The sequence below is a fragment of the Motacilla alba genome, chromosome 11, assembly GCF_015832195.1.
Source record: "Motacilla alba alba isolate MOTALB_02 chromosome 11, Motacilla_alba_V1.0_pri, whole genome shotgun sequence".
Classification (NCBI taxonomy): Eukaryota; Metazoa; Chordata; class Aves; order Passeriformes; family Motacillidae; genus Motacilla; species Motacilla alba.
The window spans coordinates 16,162,522-16,181,301 of NC_052026.1; the positions used below are offsets into that span (position 1 = coordinate 16,162,522).

The 18,780-nt window shown below is 41.8% G+C and overlaps 1 protein-coding gene across 1 annotated transcript in view; it reads left to right on the top strand.

Annotated features, from left to right (window-relative positions):
• The first annotated feature begins 7,484 nt into the window (after window positions 1-7,484).
• CDYL2 (chromodomain Y like 2) overlaps window positions 7,485-18,780 on the top strand; it is a 60,137-nt gene continuing 48,841 nt past the window's right edge. Inside the window, exon 1 of the mRNA XM_038148071.1 lies at window positions 7,485-7,743. Coding sequence (XP_038003999.1) covers window positions 7,720-7,743 — 24 coding nt within the window. The 5' untranslated portion in view covers window positions 7,485-7,719. The remainder of the gene's footprint in view (window positions 7,744-18,780) is intronic.

Here is an 18,780-nt window from a genome sequence, read left to right on the forward strand (position 1 = left end):
AGCCTGCTTTGTTCTGACAAGACCACCAGGAAATCTGGGCTTGAGTATAAAGGTACAGACCTGACTCTCATATTCATATCTCAGGTATTATGTTACCTGATTTTTTCAAGAATTACTCTCAATTTCCACTGATAAATGAATTAGTCTTTCAAATTAAAACTAGGGTTTTTCTCATTGAGTTGTCTCACTCTAGGACAGTCCATCTTGGTTTAAGAAAGAGTGTTATGGAGGCTGTGGACCAGTTCATGCCTCCCACAAGTGGGCTGGCTGCCATCTCATCTGTACTGACACGTTGGTAGAGGCATTATAGCAAAGTTAAGTGGTTTGTTATTTGGAAATCAGTATTACAAATGGATTTACAATTTTTAAAAATCATTCTAGCAACAACTAAAAAGAATTAAATTCTTGACAATTCTGAAGTTGAGAATATTTAATGTATAAAAAATGAAAGAGAATATAAAAAACTTAGAATAATGTCTAATAACAAGATATTACCAGCTTCCAAGTTCTTTATGAAAAATTGTGTGAGTAACACTTTGGAAGGGTACTTTTCCTGCAAACAAATGTAATGCAAATACTAAATCCCATAAGACCAAGTTTGTAGCCCTTACCCTAAAAAGCAGTCCTAATGATTAGCACAGCTAAGCATGTACAGTAATGCAGAGCCTGTTGCATATTCATTCACAGTGGGTATAATCCTCTTCTTAGAGACACTACCAAACCACCAGCAGCCCTTGTATGTAAATGGAGACTTCCACTAGCTTGTATTTAAAGGCATCTATAATAAAAAATAATTAACATATGCAATACATTTTTAAAGTGCACACTGTATGATAAGGCACCATTAAACACATATTATTTCAAAACATAAAGCATCTTAGCAAAATAAATAAAAAAGAAACCTATTCCTTTAAAATTTAGTTTCCACACTTATTAAAAAAAAATCCTGTGAATATATAAATCTTTCCAAAAGTGTGCCATTAGGAACTCCAGCTAACTTGGCACAGAATGAATTTCTGAATGACCAGCAGACAAAATGAATGCTGCTTCTCCCTGGACTACATTCGGTTTCTCCCATTCTGCCAAGATCAAAAAGCTCTTATTTTAGCTTTCCAGGCAAAGAGTGGCTAATCCTTGACTAGCTCATAATAATATTTTAGGCTGTGCTATGATATTCAAATACAACATATATTCATTTTCCTGAGTGAAATCTAACAACGTACGAAGGCCCAAGAATCCTATAACCCAAAAAGAAGTCTCTCCTTAAAGAATGTCATCAGAAACAACACTACAGAAATGCCAATTAACTGATGGAGAAAGGGCCTGAGAGCTGGGGTACCAATTTCATCCCTGACTATGCAGCCATACTCAAAACCCAGCTGGAGACAGTCATGAGCAAATGCACTCTAGATGACTCAGGGCTGAGCTGCAGGGTTGGAGTAGACAAGCCACAGAGATTGTCTCCAGCCACCACTATTCTATATTTTCTTATAATTGTATGCATTTTTAAACACTTCCAGTGTATCATAGAGTTTCTGCTTGTAAGCCCAGAAAAACCGACTTGAAGGTACCTTGTGGCTTCAGCCACTCCATCCTCACAAACAACGACATTATGTAATCCTTTTCATGGATGGATCCAGCTCCATACTTTTTCTCATTAATAAGGGATAATTCTTTTCATTTTCTGAAATGTTATGTGTCCTTGCATAGTTTCAGAGTAATTATTAAATCATGCAGTGATTTTCCTTTTCTTGGGCAACCCTCATGAGCAGCCTGCTATGTACAGAGGGTTTGTGAGAGGCAAATACAGAGGTGCAAGCTGAGTCCATGGTTAAAAGCCACGAAACACAGTATTGCTTAACATGTACCATTTATACACCTAGATCCTAAAACCCTGCATATTTGCAGGCTGGGTATCATTAGTTCAGTGCAATTTTTATAGAGCAAGGATTCAGGGAGAAAAATCAGCTTAAAAATTAGCTTACTAATGTGCTATAATACACTGTGATCACTCTGAATCTCACATGCACTCTATGTGTAAACCACACTGAACATGACAGATGTCTTCCCTTAAGAGAATCACTCAGATTAATCTGTTTCCTATTGTCTTGCTGTTTATGGATTCTTTATAACAGTTCTAATACATCTTGCCCAGATGTAATAAATAACACTAATAAAACTAATAAATAGTAATATAAATAAAACTGATAAAACAGAACCCAACTTCCTTCAGTTTCAAGTTTCAAATCCTATACTCTACTGCAACTTACAAGATTCTTAGGTGTTCACACATTGTTATTTGTTGCTTAACAGAAGAAGCCACTGGAGCTCCACTTCACACTTCAGTTTCAACCCACATGAAAAATAAGGCCATAACCCAAAATCTCAAATACTGGACTCTTTCCTGATGTCCAGGATATACAGGAATACAGGAAAACAATGTGTGCCATTTGCTCCTGTTAGATGTACATCATGATTTCCTAAATCAGCTGCATTTTTGAAGGTTCTGTGCACACAAGAGCTCCCAAATGAAACTGGCTTCTACATATATGATCTACACTTTGTCTTTTTTTTTTTTTCACCTTAGTTAGAAAGTCAGCAAACTGTCCAACAGGAATGTTTTGGCACCTTCTTATTATCTCTGACAACATGTCAAGTGGCAAAAAAGGCATTTGCAAACAAGAGGGAGAAGAATGTGCAAAGATTCTATTTTTGGTGCTATATTGGGAGGTACTCAATGTGTTCAGAGAAAGACAAAGTTGTTGACATTTTATCCTTGGATAAAAGTTTCCCCTTCCCCAGTTCAGGCAAAATGGTATTGGCCATACCAAAGAGAAGAGAAGAGACTCATAAAGTTGAAAGAAGTAAAGTCACTTTTCAGAAAAGCAGCCCATAAAATGTACTGTCAACCCTAAAAAGGTTCTGTTCCATGGTGTATGATGTACTGCAACAAACAAACATTACTTTGTTTTCCATACATTACTGTTTATTTCATTATACTGTGGTATTTCAGCTTCTATTTCAAATGTTTCCTCTTGATGATAAGTAATTGCATGTTATAAGATCCAAAGAAGGGTTTGGAGGAAGACATTAATTTAGCATCAGAATCAAATGATCACAACTACTTGTTTGCTTCCAAAGACAGCATGGCAAAAGCAAAGTACATGGGGCTTCTCCCAAGCCTAGTTCTTCTCACAAAATAATGCAAATCAATTATTAAAAAAACTATGCTGCTTTCTTAATTGTCTCATGTTCATCTCATTTCTAATTTTTAGATGGTCTCTGTATGCCAAGGACACCCTCCTCTTGTTTTCAGTTCCTTTTTGACTTCACATCTTGGATAATTTTTGTGATAAGCTTCCTGTGGTATGCTTCTTCAGACCCACGAGGTCAGTATGGAGCCACCACAGTCCCAAGCCCTGGGGAATCCCTGATCCTGCCTATCTCCCATCCAGGACAGTGGTGCCATAAGCAATTCTCCTTTTCCTGCAGTAGCTGCTCACCATTTCCTGTCATCTGCTACTCTGTGAACCCACTGAGACACTTTTTTCATTTTCACTCACTGAGTTTTTCCATGTTCTGATCATCCTCCCTTCTTAGGCTGGCAATAGACATTTTGCTACCTTGTTCCCTGCTTTTACTTCAGTGAACTGCTGCTAAAATATTCCTTTGCCTCCCCCATTTTTTCACACAACCAAGGCTTTGCACAGCCTTCTCCTTGCATTTGCCTTTGGTTCCTTATTCTTCACTCATGCCTTGTTTTCCCCCATTCTCTCATATAATTTTCGTACTTTAGCACAGGAATTCTCTCAATTTCTCCATTTATTGATTATTCTTGCCCATCATTCTTGTTCCTCTTCAAGAGCCAATGCAGCCCCTCATGGCAATTTTTTGTACAAGGTGTTTGCAAATACTCATCTGCACTCCTTGGGGGAACTGTGTCAGTGACTGTACAGTTCTCACATATTTGAATAGCCCTGGACTGATTGACTAAGCAGTCAATAACAAATCAATAGCCCAGCTATGACAGCAGTATTTTTGCTTTCTGTAATGGAATACTTTTGCTTTTAAGTTTATTCAGACTGAGAGATAATTCTTTCAAATAAAGTAGAGGAAACCAGTACATCCATCAAATCCAAAGAAGTGTTCAAATGTGATGTATCCCGCTTGGAATGCCTCCCTTGCCTGCATTTCTCTCTTGGGATGGGAAATAGGAGAAGGCAGCAAAACAATAAGAGTAATGAATAATCACATACTTAGCTAAACCATTAAGTTTAGAGCTTTAAATATGTACAACAATCTGGATTTTGCTGCAATTTAATTTCATAGATATTACCACTGAAAGGCAAATAAAACTGGAAAATATGTATTCCCAGAAAATCTATTATCAGAAACCCTAAAAAATTATCATACATTTAAGCATTTCTATTTCTTACACAAGACTCAGAGGAACACTGCCTGCCCTGTCTAGTTACAATAAAGACCTGCTAGGCAAATGAAGGTCACTTGAATTTTTTAAAACCTAAAACTTTGTCTTCTGCTCACTCACAAGGAAATACACCAAAACCATAACCAACTTTTCCTGGGTTTGACAATCGAAAAAGTTCTCTTTATGCTCCTCACTATTGACTCACACACCACAGCATCCCAAGGGACTGTGCCCTCTGAAACAAGGAGTGAGTAATCAGGAAAAAGATGTTTCCCCTCTTCAAAGTATCCACCAAAGCATTCATCCTTTCAAAACTTCCAAGCTGCTATTTGTTTGGGTTGTAAATCTTACAGCAACAATATTGACAATGTTAGTGTAAACACCGTACAATGTAAATGAAATTGTCAAAAATATAGACCAGGTCATGGAGACTTCTTCCAATGTGGCACAGGGTGAGTTGGTCTCATTTCATCTGTCTGGGAACACAGGAACAGCAAAGCCCAGAATGAACAGTCTGATTATTAGACCTGTCTCAAAATAAAAGACTTATACTCTTCTACAGCTTGGAAAGGGACTTTTTTTTAATTCATTCAAGAGACCATTGGAAAGAGTTGATACTATGAAGGAAGCCAACAGTTTCAGAGAACAAATATTTTAGTATGCATCTGAAAAATTACTCACCAGCTCTGACTGCCATTTTGTTTACTGCTGAGGAAAGCTGCAAAATGTAATTGTAATAAAGCAGACATTGAAGAGATGTATTAAAACACCTACTTATTGATGGATATAGTCTTATATTCGACACAGTGAGCTGATTTGCTACTGTAAACAATAAACACCACTTTACAAAAAAACGAAATAATTGATTTATCAAGAAGAAACCATAGGGTGTGATTATTAAGTAATGCACTGCTTGGCAATTAACAAGTATTTGCTGCATTAACTACTGGAATTACTATACATGGGTAGTTTCCAGTATTTCTTTATCTTTTCAACATTTTACTCTTCAAATACCAAATTCCAATAATCCAAATATTGCCGGCAAATTGGAAAGCAGAGGACAACTCTCCTGTTACCACAGTCAGGTAAAAAAAATAGTTTCATGTAAGCAGAATGTCTTGTCCTTAGGAGTCCAACATCATCACACGCCTCTGTAGACCACACAAACCATAAACTTTTTGAGCTCCAAACTACCATTAGATAGTTTTTATTGAACTCTCAGTCAATACTAAACTGGTTAGGTAGCAAGTTCATAATCACCAGAGGTAATATTCACAGTTCAGGAGATGGGGTCAAGCAAGAGCTGGATGTGCAGGTGTGATTTCCTACTTTCATGATAACAAGTGATAATGTTCAAAATACCCAATATGGATATTTTAAAAAGGAATATTCTCAGCCAGAAGTGTCTTTGGCTTCATATCACTTGAACCACAGCAAGATTTTTGGTCATGAATAAAATTTTGGAAATAGTTCGGTGCTCAACAACAGCAACTTTTATTAACCATTATCACATCCAATAACCCTCTCCAACCTGTGCTATGAGCAGTGCCAATTCTCACACTCACATGGAAAATCAAGAAGGGTAAAATGACAAACACAACAAGATGAACAAAAAACGTGGCAAAGCCAGACCATACAACATCCACCACCGATCGCAGGTTACAGGGAATGGCTGCCTGAGGTCTGCTGTAAGGTGAGAAGAGTGAGTCTGAAACTCAGTAAGAACTAGAGCTGGCTGGCTACAGAGCCAAGGTGTGAAGAACTGGTCAGAAAACACCCTCATGGTGCTCCTTCCTGCCAATAAATAAAATACTGAGAGGACAATCAACACTTTACCTGGAGAAGCACATCCTGCACAGCCCGAAGCCACAGAAACACGACACGGTGCTCATCAGCCTCCACAGGGAGCAGCCCTTACCTTTTCGGTGGCCCCGGCATCCTACCCGGGGTTCTTTGCCACACCCCGGCTCCTGCCTCCTCAGGAGTCCATCGCTGCTGCGAAGTGCGGCTTCCGTCACCATGAGCTCATTCCTCTCCACAGCATCACCAGTCCACAGCAACTCTCATGGTGGAACACCCCCCTAGTGGGCCATCTGGTCCAACCACCCTGCTCTAGGGTCATCCTACAGCACGTGGCACGGCACTGCGTGCAGACCACTCCTGAATATGTCCGGACCCGGGCCGCTCAGGGCCGGGTTCCTGTGAGAGAAGCTCCTCGGGCTCTGCAGCCATGGCCGGCGAAGGCCGCTGGTCAGTCAAGGTGCAGCCCGGCTCGCTCAGCGTCACCTTCACACGTTCCCCATCTCTCAGGTAAGCACGGCGGGGACGCCAGCGGCCATGGGGCGGTATTTTCCCTCCAAGAAACGACACGGACGGCTCTAAAGTGGCGATGGCCGGTGGCTGCGTGTCGCCGCGCATCCCTCAGCCGCCTCAAAATTCCGGCCACCGCCTCCACGTGAAGGGCAGGTGGCGGGGAAGCCGCCGGCTTCCATATCCACGAGTGGGCTGGCGAACCTGCAAAATGGCTGGGGGACAGAGGGAGAGGCATCGCCGTGCCCGGCGGGGAGCGGAGGCGAGAGGTGTCCCCGAGCCCCGCCGCGCTCTGCCCGGGCCGCCGCTCCTCGGGCGCTCCCGGCCGCTCGGCTCCCTCGGCGATGGCCATGGGCGGCGGGGCGGCCACGCGGCGCCGGGGGGGCGGAAGGTGCCAGCAGGGCCGCCCGAGGCCCCGCGCCCGCCTCTCCCCGTGGTGACCTTGGGCGGGCGGCGCGGCCCTCCCCGCCGAGCGCCCGCTCCGGCACCCACCCCTCCCGCCCGCCCCTGTATTTTTTTTAATTATTATTTTTTTTTATTTATTTATTTTGGCCGCGGAAAGAGTTTGAGGCGGGGGGGGGCGGAGGGAGGGAGGAGGAGGGAGAGGAGGCCGCCGTCAGAGCGGCCCGGGGACTTTCCCGGAGGGAGGGCGCCGGGGGGACCCGTCCCGGTCCCGGTCCCCGCCCGGGGCGGGAGGCGGCGGCGGCGGGCGGGGTGTGAGGGGAGGGCGGGGGGCGCCGGCCCCGCCGCCGCGGGGGAGACGCGGCTCCCGGCGCTGTGCGCCCGAGCTGCTGCTGCTGCTGGTTACGCCAGCCCCGCCGCCTGCCTCTCCGCTCTCCTCGCCTCTGATTCTGCGCACAGCCAGCCCCAAAGCCTGTCATTCTGCAAAACACAGTTTACTCAACAGAGAGAGCGAGTGGGGGAGCGGGAGAGGTGGAGAGAGGGAGACGGCGCGGAGGAGCCCAGTCCCGCACCCCAGCATGGCTTCGGGGGACCTTTACGAGGTACCGGGGGCCGCGGGGCGGGCGGGCGGCGGGGGGGCGCCGGCCGGGGCGCCGCCGAGGGCAGCGGGGGCGCGTTCGGAGCCGCTCCGCCGAGCCCTCGTAGTTGCCGAAGAGCGGAGGAAATCGCCGAGGGAAGGGCTGGGGTGGGGGGAAAAGGGCTGGCGTGTGTGCCCGGGGGGGGGCAGGGAGGGATGGAGCGGCTCCCCTCCCTTCCCGCTGCCTCTCTCTTTCTCTTTCTCTCTCTACTTTCCATCGGGCTTGATCTTAGCAGGCCTTGCAAGAGGGAAGGAGGAAGGAGTGAAGGAGAGCGAGAGTTAGCGGTAGGATGGGGAGGCGATCGCGGTGTGATGAGCCCGGAGAGTGGAGAAAGTCCAGGTAAAGTCATAGGCGCTCTGGACGTGCTGAATGTGCAGATTAGTGCGAAAAAATGCGCCTTAGCGCTGCCGGGAGGCGCAGGGATGGAGGCGGCTCTGCGCCCGCTGTGCAAAGTGCAGGAGCCGGCGCCAGGTTGCTTCACCTCCTGCCCGGGGTGCTGCGGGGGCGGCGGCCGGGCCGGGCCCCGGCTCCCCGCGGGCCGCAAAGTTTGGCGGGGGCCCCGCTCCGGGCGGCCCGGGGTGCGAGGTGGGGCGGGCGGCGGCCCCCGGCCCCGCAGCCCGGCGTGCGCTGCCCCGCGGCCGCGGCGGCGGCGACGGCGGCGGGGCAGCATCGGGCGACGGCCGCCGGGTCGGGGGCAGGCAGGGAAAAAGGAGCCGGCGGGCAGTGGGCGAGACCCAGCCGAATTTTGACCTCCGGCACTCAGTTCCAATGCCCCAAGTGAGAACGAGTCTAGCCACTCTTGCCATGCCAGAGAAGAAGAAGAGAGAAAGCTGAAATGAAAAATAAGACAGACTGGACAGGGGTGTTTGAAATAGCCAGTTCCAGTAAGTGGAAACAGGGTGGAAGTGTTAAAAAACACCAAACATGACTGGATATCCTACACTTCTTGGTCTGGAGCACCTCCTCAGGCTCCACATTTCCTGGTGAAATGGCCGTTTGCATTGAGGTTCTCTGGAGTGTGCAGTTTAAGAACTAGGACAGAAAACATCACCTTCCAGTTGGAGCTGTGTGCCAGTGATAGGTACTGCTCAACCATCACGGTGTGCTTGGGTGTAGAACTGCTGCTGTGGTTGGTTGGACGTGGTTGGACTTATTCTCTGTTTGATGATCAGCTGTAGGGTCTCAAGTGCAAGAAGTGCAGGATCTGACAGGTTTCACATAGACAGTTTTCACTTTGTCATGATCTTTCAAAGTCTTTAGCAGAGGTCACAGCTAAGGGATGACATTGCTCTATTAGGATGGTATTTTACTGTGTGTGACACAGACCTCCTCTGAAGTGAACAGCACTTAAACTCTCCTATGTGGTGTTAAATTATCAGAAGTACATGATGATCTGGATAGTGTCATTGACCTCCCCCCCCCCCCCCCCCCCCCATTTTGTAGTATCTGTCATTTAATTTGTAATTTTGAGGATATTGTGTGTCAGCTGTATTGCTATTTTGACTCCAGAATAGCCAGTGGGAGTTCTGTGAAGAACAACTTTGACCCAAAAAAGTTAGCGATACAATTTTAGGATTAGTAGTTTCTGGGGTGCATAGAAGACCTTTGCCTGGTGTTGTCTGAGTTTTCTTTAGATGTTTGTATTAGTTCTAGAAAGAAGTAAAGCTATTATGTCTTAGGCTAATGGTAGCCATGCTGGTTTAGCTCTGACTCATCATTAAAAAATTCTGCTGTTTTATGATCCTTGTGTTGTAGGATGATGTCATTTGGGAGTTGGATGTGGGCAATGTCACTGTGTGACATCCAAGTGAGGTTGCTCAAGTGGTCACCTGGTGTGTTCTGTGAGGGAGCAGAGCAACAGCTCAGTTTGCAAGCCGTGTCTTTGCAGGCATCTGCATGGAGGGATGAATTTTTGGTACTGTGGTTCAAAGCCTCTGAATCACTTCCTTTCTTTGTTGCTCTACTCAAAATACTTTTGCTTATCATTGTACAATATGAAAGAATTGTCTCCACCAGAACAGGTAGGTGGAAGAAGTGTGGCTGTTCCTTTCTTGTTGTGTGAGGTGTTTGGAAAATGACCTCACATGGTCATAGTGTAAAAACTTCATCCACATGTTGGACACGTGGCAAAAATGTGTGCAGGGCATCAGTTACCAGTCCGTTTCCATTTTGCATTTTGCATCTTCACTGGGAAGTTCTCCATGACAGAGGTCAGAAGAAATGTCTAGAAAGCTGAAGAGTTTGTATATCTAATAGGTAGTGATTGTGTAGATGGTAGTGGCTTAATTTAAAAGATGACTCAGTTTTGCCTCTCTGCTTTTTCCCCTTCCCAAAAAGCAGCTGCATCTAGGGGATTTATTAGAAAGAAGCTCTTAGAGCTGTCCCACACCAGTTTGCAAGTGAGATGAAGTGCTTTGTGCCCTCAGAGCAGTACAAGTTCTTGAACAAGTAAAACCTTATGTGGATCACAAGATAACCATTAAACAGTTTCAGGATTTTGCCTTGAAATAATTTGGGACTGTGGGTGTAAATAAACAATTTGGATCTTACGGTGACATTCCAAAGGTATAGTGCACTCTTGATTCCCCTTTCACTTGTTAGTAATGTCCAAATCCTTCTAGGATTTTTATTGAATTTCATCAAGTAAGACCAATAATTAACTCTGCAATTTGGAGAATGTAATACTGGCTGAAAAATTATTTTTAAAGCCAATCATGACATAGAAGCCCTGATAAAGCACATGGAAAAAGTGCAGTGTGTATATTGCCTGTATGAACTCATCATACTTTGGTGGTTCCCAAGAAACTTTTATAAATCTTGAAGTTTTGGAAGTAAATGTGCATATTTATCCTGTCAGTTCATTCATTTTCTACTGTCATGTCATTTTAAAAGGCTTTTTGACCTTTTAAACTTAAAGATAAATTCAATTACTGCCTTTATATTGAAGCAAAATAAGATCACAGACAAAATAACCTCAGTGTTTGGTTAGATAGGTGCCTTTTTCCAGTTAGAAATGGCTTTTAATCCTCTGAAATACCTCCTATAACATTTAGGTTAGGAGTGTGAAACAGGCACCAATTTATTCTAGAAGCAAAAGAACACCCATTAGGCGTTCTGTATTTCCTGGTAGTCCGTTCTAGACCTATGTGATAGAACCAAGACACTTCACAGCTAATTATTCCAGTATATGGTAAAATGTAGGCGTTAGTTTTGATGGTTTTAAGTATATTTTTTTCCTTTTCCAGTAAAGAATGTTGTGTATGTTTTAGTGTAATTCTCAGGCTATATGAAATACTGGTTTGGCTTTGCTTGACTTCCATGTGCTTATGATTTCAAGCTTTTATGAGTGGGTGAAAGTGTCATGGAATATTCCTTTTTTTCGCCTTGCTTTTCCTCTTAAGAGGTAACATGTTAAATATTAAAGACCTATGGTGCATGTTTCTTTAGAAATAATAATCTGAAAATAAAGGACTGACAAAAAGGGTCTTCAGAGTAGCCTTCAGGATGGTTTGCCTTGTGTTTTACAATACACTCTTGGATGCATTGATGGGAAATACTCGTTCATTTTGGCAACAGACAGAAAGGGAAATGTATTTACTTTTAAATACCAACTTTGTTGATTGCACAATAAACTTCTCTGTAACTTGAAGTAACATTTTTCATTTTTCATGTACAATTCCATGTACATTACCTGAACCCAGACAGTTATCTCACAGACTGGTATTTTAAGTCTGTGAGATGGCTGTAGAGGGGAAAAAAATTCCATATGAACTGTGTTCCTAACTTTTTTTTCTGGGCCCAGAGCATCCTTTTTACAGCAATAAAAACCTCCTTTACCTGATGAATATGTGAGCCAGTTATCAGTGTTACAGAGACACTCCTTAAACAAATTTCAATGCTTTTTTAAAATTTAATATTATGGGGGGATTGGTATGCAATGAACACTATTAGACTTTCAGGGGTGATGAAGTTGAAATCTAAAGTGGTATTTTACCATTGTGGCAGATTGTATTACACCTTTGATAAGTGATCTAAAGATTACACCCAGTTCTCTGAAGGGGACTTAACATCTCTACATTTCTGGATCACAATAATAAAACCAGTCTTTAAAGCTCAATAGTTATTGCATTAAAGGGAAGAAGTGACATTTTTAAAAATGGCATCCTCTCACTGAAATGATGCAATGCCCATGGCTAGGAGCATGTCCACCACAGTGACACATTTCAGTTCAATCTTAGTCTGTTTAATCAGCTGTGTAAGAATGAGCTGCAGTTTATTTCAGCTCACATGATCCACTAGAAAGATAACATACTTCCAGATAATTGCAACGTTTCCCATTTATACCTGCACTCAGGTACCAGCAAAGTCAAAACTTGAAGATAATAATGGCACTGTTAGGGCTGTTGAATCCCTATGACTTGTGGAGACATGCAGATGGGAGAGAATAGGGTTGAACTTCTGGATGCAAGGTTTGGCTTGAGATGCAGGGTTTAGAAAATCATCTTTGGTTTACAAGGAAATGCAAGTTTTTGAGCCTTGTGCTTTTCATCTTGCATCTTTTTCAATGGAGTCACTTTTTAGCAGAGATACATACTCAAATGTGCTAACTGAACTGAAAAACATAAATCTATTTTTTAATTATTCCACATGTGTATTTTCTAAGACCGAGGTGACTTGGAAGAAAATAGTGTATTTTAGTAGAGGTTATTATTTCTCAAATCAGCGTCTGTATTGATACAACTGCTCTGTGGTGAAGGAATAGGACTGACTTCACAAGCAGCAAACAGTGGCTTGAAGTAGGATTTGGGGAATATAGAACAGTTAAGCACCTACTCCTTCTGTACACTGGCAAGCTGTGGATGCAATGCTGATTTCACTAATACTGAGCTGGCACTCACAAGCTCTAAGTTTCATTGTCTGTAACTAACACCTTTTCATTTTTTTAGTTGAAAAGCTTTAATAACAACTATTTTGAAGAATCAGCTATTTATCAATACATTATCACTGATCTGTGTCAAATCAGTGTTTAGAAGACAACTGTCCTCAAAATCAAGTAACCTCTGGGCAGTATTAACTTCAGTAGGTAGAAATCCAGAAATTTGGTTGCCTAATGAAAGTTTTCAGGACTCTGTTTCAAATGTGGTGTGATTTGCAGTGCAGACTGTATTCCTCAATCCTAAACTGGGCAATCATCTGAGGTATAAATTGAGGTATAAAGATGATAACAAAGAGTTAACCAGAGGTCCCCTCTGCCCACGTCATGGGACTTCTCAAAATTAAAGTTACCAAGCAAGGTCCAAAAGCAGACCTGGATAACTCTGGCAATATTCACTGTCTTACTAAGAAATTCCAGTTTAGAGCTGCATATGGAACATTGCAATGCCCATGACTGTCTTGTTTACCTACATCATCACTGTTACCACAAGCCCAACTTCCTCATTACACTGTAAACTGCTGAGCATATTTTGGGTCACCCAAAACCAATTGATTTCTTGTTACAATCTTGATAAAGTGTTTTATCTGACTCAAGTGTAGCTTGCTTCAAGGTACAAGTCTTGAGTGTGCTGCTGCTTGGGAGGGACACTGAAATACACCCTTGTCACTCTTCAAAGCCTGAACATTTGAAGTGAAGGTACTACCAAAGCCACTGAACGGAACAGGCTTCCTTCCCTTCAGTGTCCAGCTTCAGTCCCCATAATATCCAAAGATTAAAATTGCATCATTTTTCTAATACTTCCTGAATGACAAATACAGTGCTTTATTTTGGGCTGCTCTTCGATTGAATATTAAAATCCAGCAATAAACTCATTGCTTAGTAATTGCCTCTGAAAGTTAAAATATTTTGAGAGAGACAGCTCAAATAATGGCAAAATTTAAGTGTGGTCTAATATTGAAGGAAATGGGCTAATTATTTTTTTTTTAATCAATGGAGTGATTGTGATGGCCAGCTATGTTGTAAATAGCAATTCTTTGTCCATTCATTTGACTTCTAGCATTAGTACAGTTTCTTGGCTCTGTACATTTTCATCAGTGCAATCCCTTTTTGTTGTTCCTTCTTATCCATATATTTTTCAGAATGTTTTTGCAGAACAATTTATGGCACTGGCATCCTGGCACTGGCAAAAAAAATATTAAAGAGTTAACTGTTTCTTGTATTCAAACTATTAGAACAATATAATTAAAGTCAAATGTTTGCGATGTACATTCATGCAAATACAAATATTTTGGTTTTGACAAAAGGAAATTCATCCTTTCTGCCTATTGAATTACAATGCCACACTCTTTGTTTACTGTTAAAACTTTACATTGGTAATATTGCAACACTAAAAGGAAATGCACTTGAGTCTGTTTTCTTCTCTTAAACAGAGCAAATGTAGATTACAGTACTATTTCAATACTATCTCATTACAAGTCCTGATATAATATTGCTGCAAATCTATTAGATCTCTAAGCACTTTCACAAGAAATTGATATGATTGGCCTGTGTAGAAAAGAATGATTCTTCTCATGCCAAAAAGAGGAATTAGGCTGAGTCTTGCTAAATGGTAAAGGGTAGTATGAGCAGAAGACTACAGCAAAACACTAAAACAAAACCATCATTTAAAACATCTGTCAGAAAGACACTTCTGTCTGAAAATAGCAGTTCCCTTACTTGAGCTTTCCTAGATGTCTCCTAGAATATCCACCAAATTTCACCCCATCTCTTCAGAGGAGCAAATCAGAAACAATGGGGATATTTTCTTCCTTCAGGTTCTTCAGTGCATTTATTTAGATTTTGTTGGCGTTTGGTGGAATAATCTTATATTAATCACTTATATGTGCTCATACCAAATGGATTAAGAAGGAATACAAGGGACTGCACAGTGCTAAGTCTGAGAGCCATTGCATACAGATTAGTAGGACCTGTCAAAAGAAATAGAATTAGCAGAGGCGTGTAAACGTGTCTTGGTTTGGACAAAAGGTAGCATTTTTATAGGACATCTCACACATCTTAGGGTCAATATTTAGAGAAGAATGACTCTGGCTGGTGTAAAGGGTTTTTCAAAAAACCTTTTTGTAAGATCCCACAGGAGCAGCTGGTAACAAAACCAAACTGTGGTCCAGAAGGTTAGGTCATCTCTTAGACCACCTGGTTTACAGAGAGGTGTCTATGAATAGAGGTTTCAAACACTGGTATTGGGACCTGTGTTGTATAACAGAGCCATCAATTACTTGGAAATAATCACATTTACTCCTGATAATTTATAGATTATTATTTTTATTACAATTGTCAAGACAAAAGTTGGCAGTGAAGAGCTGAATGACAGCAACTGAAATTCAGTGCTTACAAATGCAAGCTAATGATCAAAGGAAAAATAATCCTGACTATACATGCATAAAAATGAGCCCTGGAGAAGATGTTACTATTCTGGACAAATCTTGGACTCATCATGGAAGGTTTCTAGGTGTGTCCACGTTAGTATTTTAATTTGGATCACGTGCATGCTTTTGAAGTGAATCTCCCTGTGATCCCCAGTTACCACACCCCTGCTTGCATCACAGCGCTGTCTTGGAGAGCAGTGACCACGCTCCCTTCCAATGAAACCAAACCAGAAAATGTGTTTCAGCTCCTAATAGGTGTCCTATCCATGGAACCAAACTTCTGGCAAACAGAAGTTTTTACATGTTATTAAAAAAGCAATTGAGAATGAAAGAGAAGACGTTCATCCTTGTGTCCTTGGGGAACATAGTGCTTCCACCTCTGCAGTAGTGCACCCACTGCCAGGAGACACAGAACTAGAAGAGATGCAGAAAAGGGCCATCAGAGTGTTGCAGGGGATGGAGTGGCTGTCACTGAAATGACACCTTATGAAAACTTTCTGGCTGGGTAAAGAAGTGATTGAATGATATAGAAAAGACAGATGGGGGATGTTCAGTTAAGTCAGAGATGAATGCTATTTCTCATTGCACAAGAAAAGATATGCAGCTAAGGAAATAATTAGGCAAGTGACAGAGACAAGGGAAGTACTTTACACTATTTAAATCTTGGAACTCTTTGCCATGGGGTGTTGTGGAAATCAGAATTGTAAAAGATTTGAAAGAATGGTAAAACAAGTTCTTGGCAGATTGATCCCTTTATACTTTTCAGCACAAACCAATCTTTAAACTGCTAATCATGAGAAGCTGTGAGGCCAGAGCAAGGGCAGCACTTACTCCATAGATGCTGTTTCCTAAGCATCCAATACTAATTTCTGTTTGAATATACACCACGTTGAGCTAAGTGGACCTTTAGTCTGACCTCGTATGGCAGTTCTTAGTTTTGTACTTACTACAGTCATTAAACAAACATAGTTATTGACTAAGGTGTTGATATGGTCTGCAGAGATCACAAACACACTTACAAGCTGTTTCCCAGTATTCTAATTCCTAACCCTTGTGAATTAATGTCTTGGCAAAGCAAAAGACAAAACAGAATAGTGGGTTTGGTTTCTGCTTTAGAGCCCTCACAGTTTAGATTCAGAATCACAGAATCATTAAGTTTGGAAAAGTCTTCTGAGACCATTGAGTCCAACCAGTAACCCAGCACCACCATCTTCACTGCTAAGTCATGATCCTAAGTCCCTTTTGAACACCTCCAAGGATGGCGATTCCACCACTGCCCCGGACAGCCTATTCCAGACTTCTAACAAGTTGCAGTGTGTGGTACAAGCCAACAAAATGAGTAGAAGAGAGGAGGTGATAAAGTAACATTGAATCAAACTTCTGTAAAAATGAAGTTTCAGCTCCTTGTTGGAGCTCTGCTTAATAACTGGGCCTAAAGGGTTAAAGATAAACTAGAAAACATTCCATTAAATGCATGGCAGAGGCAAATGATTGAGTCAGTGTTACTGGAAAGTTACATTAATGGAGTGGTATGTTTCTGATGAACAAAAAAAGGTTTCTCCTACTAGAAAAGCATTTCAGCATCTAAAAGGGTTTATCCACAGGTTTCCCTCATTTATGGTTTTGGATGGGATTCATAGACTTCCTTAATACTGTACAGAATTGTCAGTCTGCCTTACCTCAATATACATCAAAAAGCCACTAACTTTTAATTAAAAAGTTTCAACAAACCCAACAAGTGATTATTCTGTTGTTAGGGGTATTTTTCCAGAAACGGTGATTATTAATATACTGATATATAAACAATCTCACTTCTACCTGACCAGTCTGACCTGTCAAATTCTCTCACACATATACAATGAACTTTTTTTGTGACATCACTTGGCAGTCACTGCAACAAAGGAAAGAGCATTGCTCATGTATCTTATTATTCTTAGTAATATGAGAGATATTAAAATAAAGTGTGACATTGCATAATTTTTTTAAAAACTGCTTTGTAAAATTTGTTTGACCCTGCTAATGGACTTGCCTTTAAATGTTACGCAGTTGAAATTTGCTCTCACATTTTTCTTTTTTTGGGAAAGGGATGATTTTGCAAAATATGAAATGACACTAGTGCACCTAGTGAAATCTTTTGTGATAAATTTCAGGTATTCTGGCATAGGAAATCCTATGCCTGGTTTGGTGCTGGAGAAATGCTGGGTTCGCATGGAAGGAGAAGGTACAGTAATGCTTACAGGGCTTGTAAATGGGTTCTGAGAGAAGTTGCAAAGATGTTGATCACAAACTGTTTTGGTGATTAATGTAAGGGAGGAATAGCAGACTGCAAATGGGAATGCATGAATTTAGGATGACACAGCACGGAAGACCTTTGTTGGTGTGAAGTGACTGAATTTATCTCTACATAAGCAGAAGAAGTAGGAAACTTTTAGGTTCAGCAATGGTGCAACATAGCAAAGTTCCAAATGAAATAGGAATGTGATTCACATATTAAAAGCTATACAGGGAGGAGGAGGGAAACTTTAGGTCCCAAATTAAGTACCAGGAATTAGACGGAAAACTACATTTATGTTCAAAAATGACTTTGCATGATTCCAGGGGAAATAACCTGAAAGTTCTTGAAGGAATGATAAATACTGGCTGAGGAGGGGCAAAAACTTTGTGATTTGTCTGCAGTAACTGGAAGCAAGAGCCACAATTTGAAAATTGTGAAAGTTGAGAAAAAACTTGCTCTATTGTGTTCAGTAAATATTAGCACTGGTTCATCATTTTCTGCTGTGCTGACAAGTCAGAACCAATGTACTGTACTACAACAGTCAGAAAAGGACATGGTAAAGATGATGAAGAACTTGACAGTGTTGTATTCATGTGGTGACTATTACAGACCTTATGCTGCTGTTTGCTGCATTGTTTGTACAGTCAGCAAAATACATCATGGTATGGAAACAGTGATAAAAGTAACAGGAAACTGAAAGAAGCAATGCAAAAGAAATTATTTCTGGGGCTGTGTTTTTAGGGTTTTTTGTTTGTTTCATTTTTTACAGTGAAAATGCAAAATGACTACTTTTCTGTCTTTGTGTATAAAAACAGTGTGAGATAGGCAATTAAATAGACAGGCAGTTCAGGTACCAAAATTTAATAAGACTGAATGCTCCTCTAAGTTACCTTTATGGTCTGTTAATGTCTTGTGTGCAGTAGAAGCCCTAATCATCCATGCACTGATGATACACAGAAGGTGTAACAGAAACACCTGAGAAAGTTGTGCTTGATAATCTGTTTTTACATATACCAATGAAATAGCTTCTCTTTCCCCCTACACAGACAGAAACCCTCAGGTTTCTTAAGAAGAGGAAAAGGATAATGCCCTTGGCCAGCCTTTATGGCCTTCCCAGTGCTGCATTTTATTTGTCTCTTGGTGTCAAGAATGGTGATTGTCAATTAACTATGGGAAATGTGGGTCTCTCAGAGGAAAATATTTGAGTATCAATGTGCTGAGCAACACCTTCAGAGCCCATGTGATTTGGATCGGCTCGTTCCTCTACGTTTTGCTGGTTTAGGACCTTCTGCAGCATTCTGCACACAACAGTGATGTGTTAGTGCTCTTAGGGAAGCTGAAGTGTAAATCCACCATCAGAATAC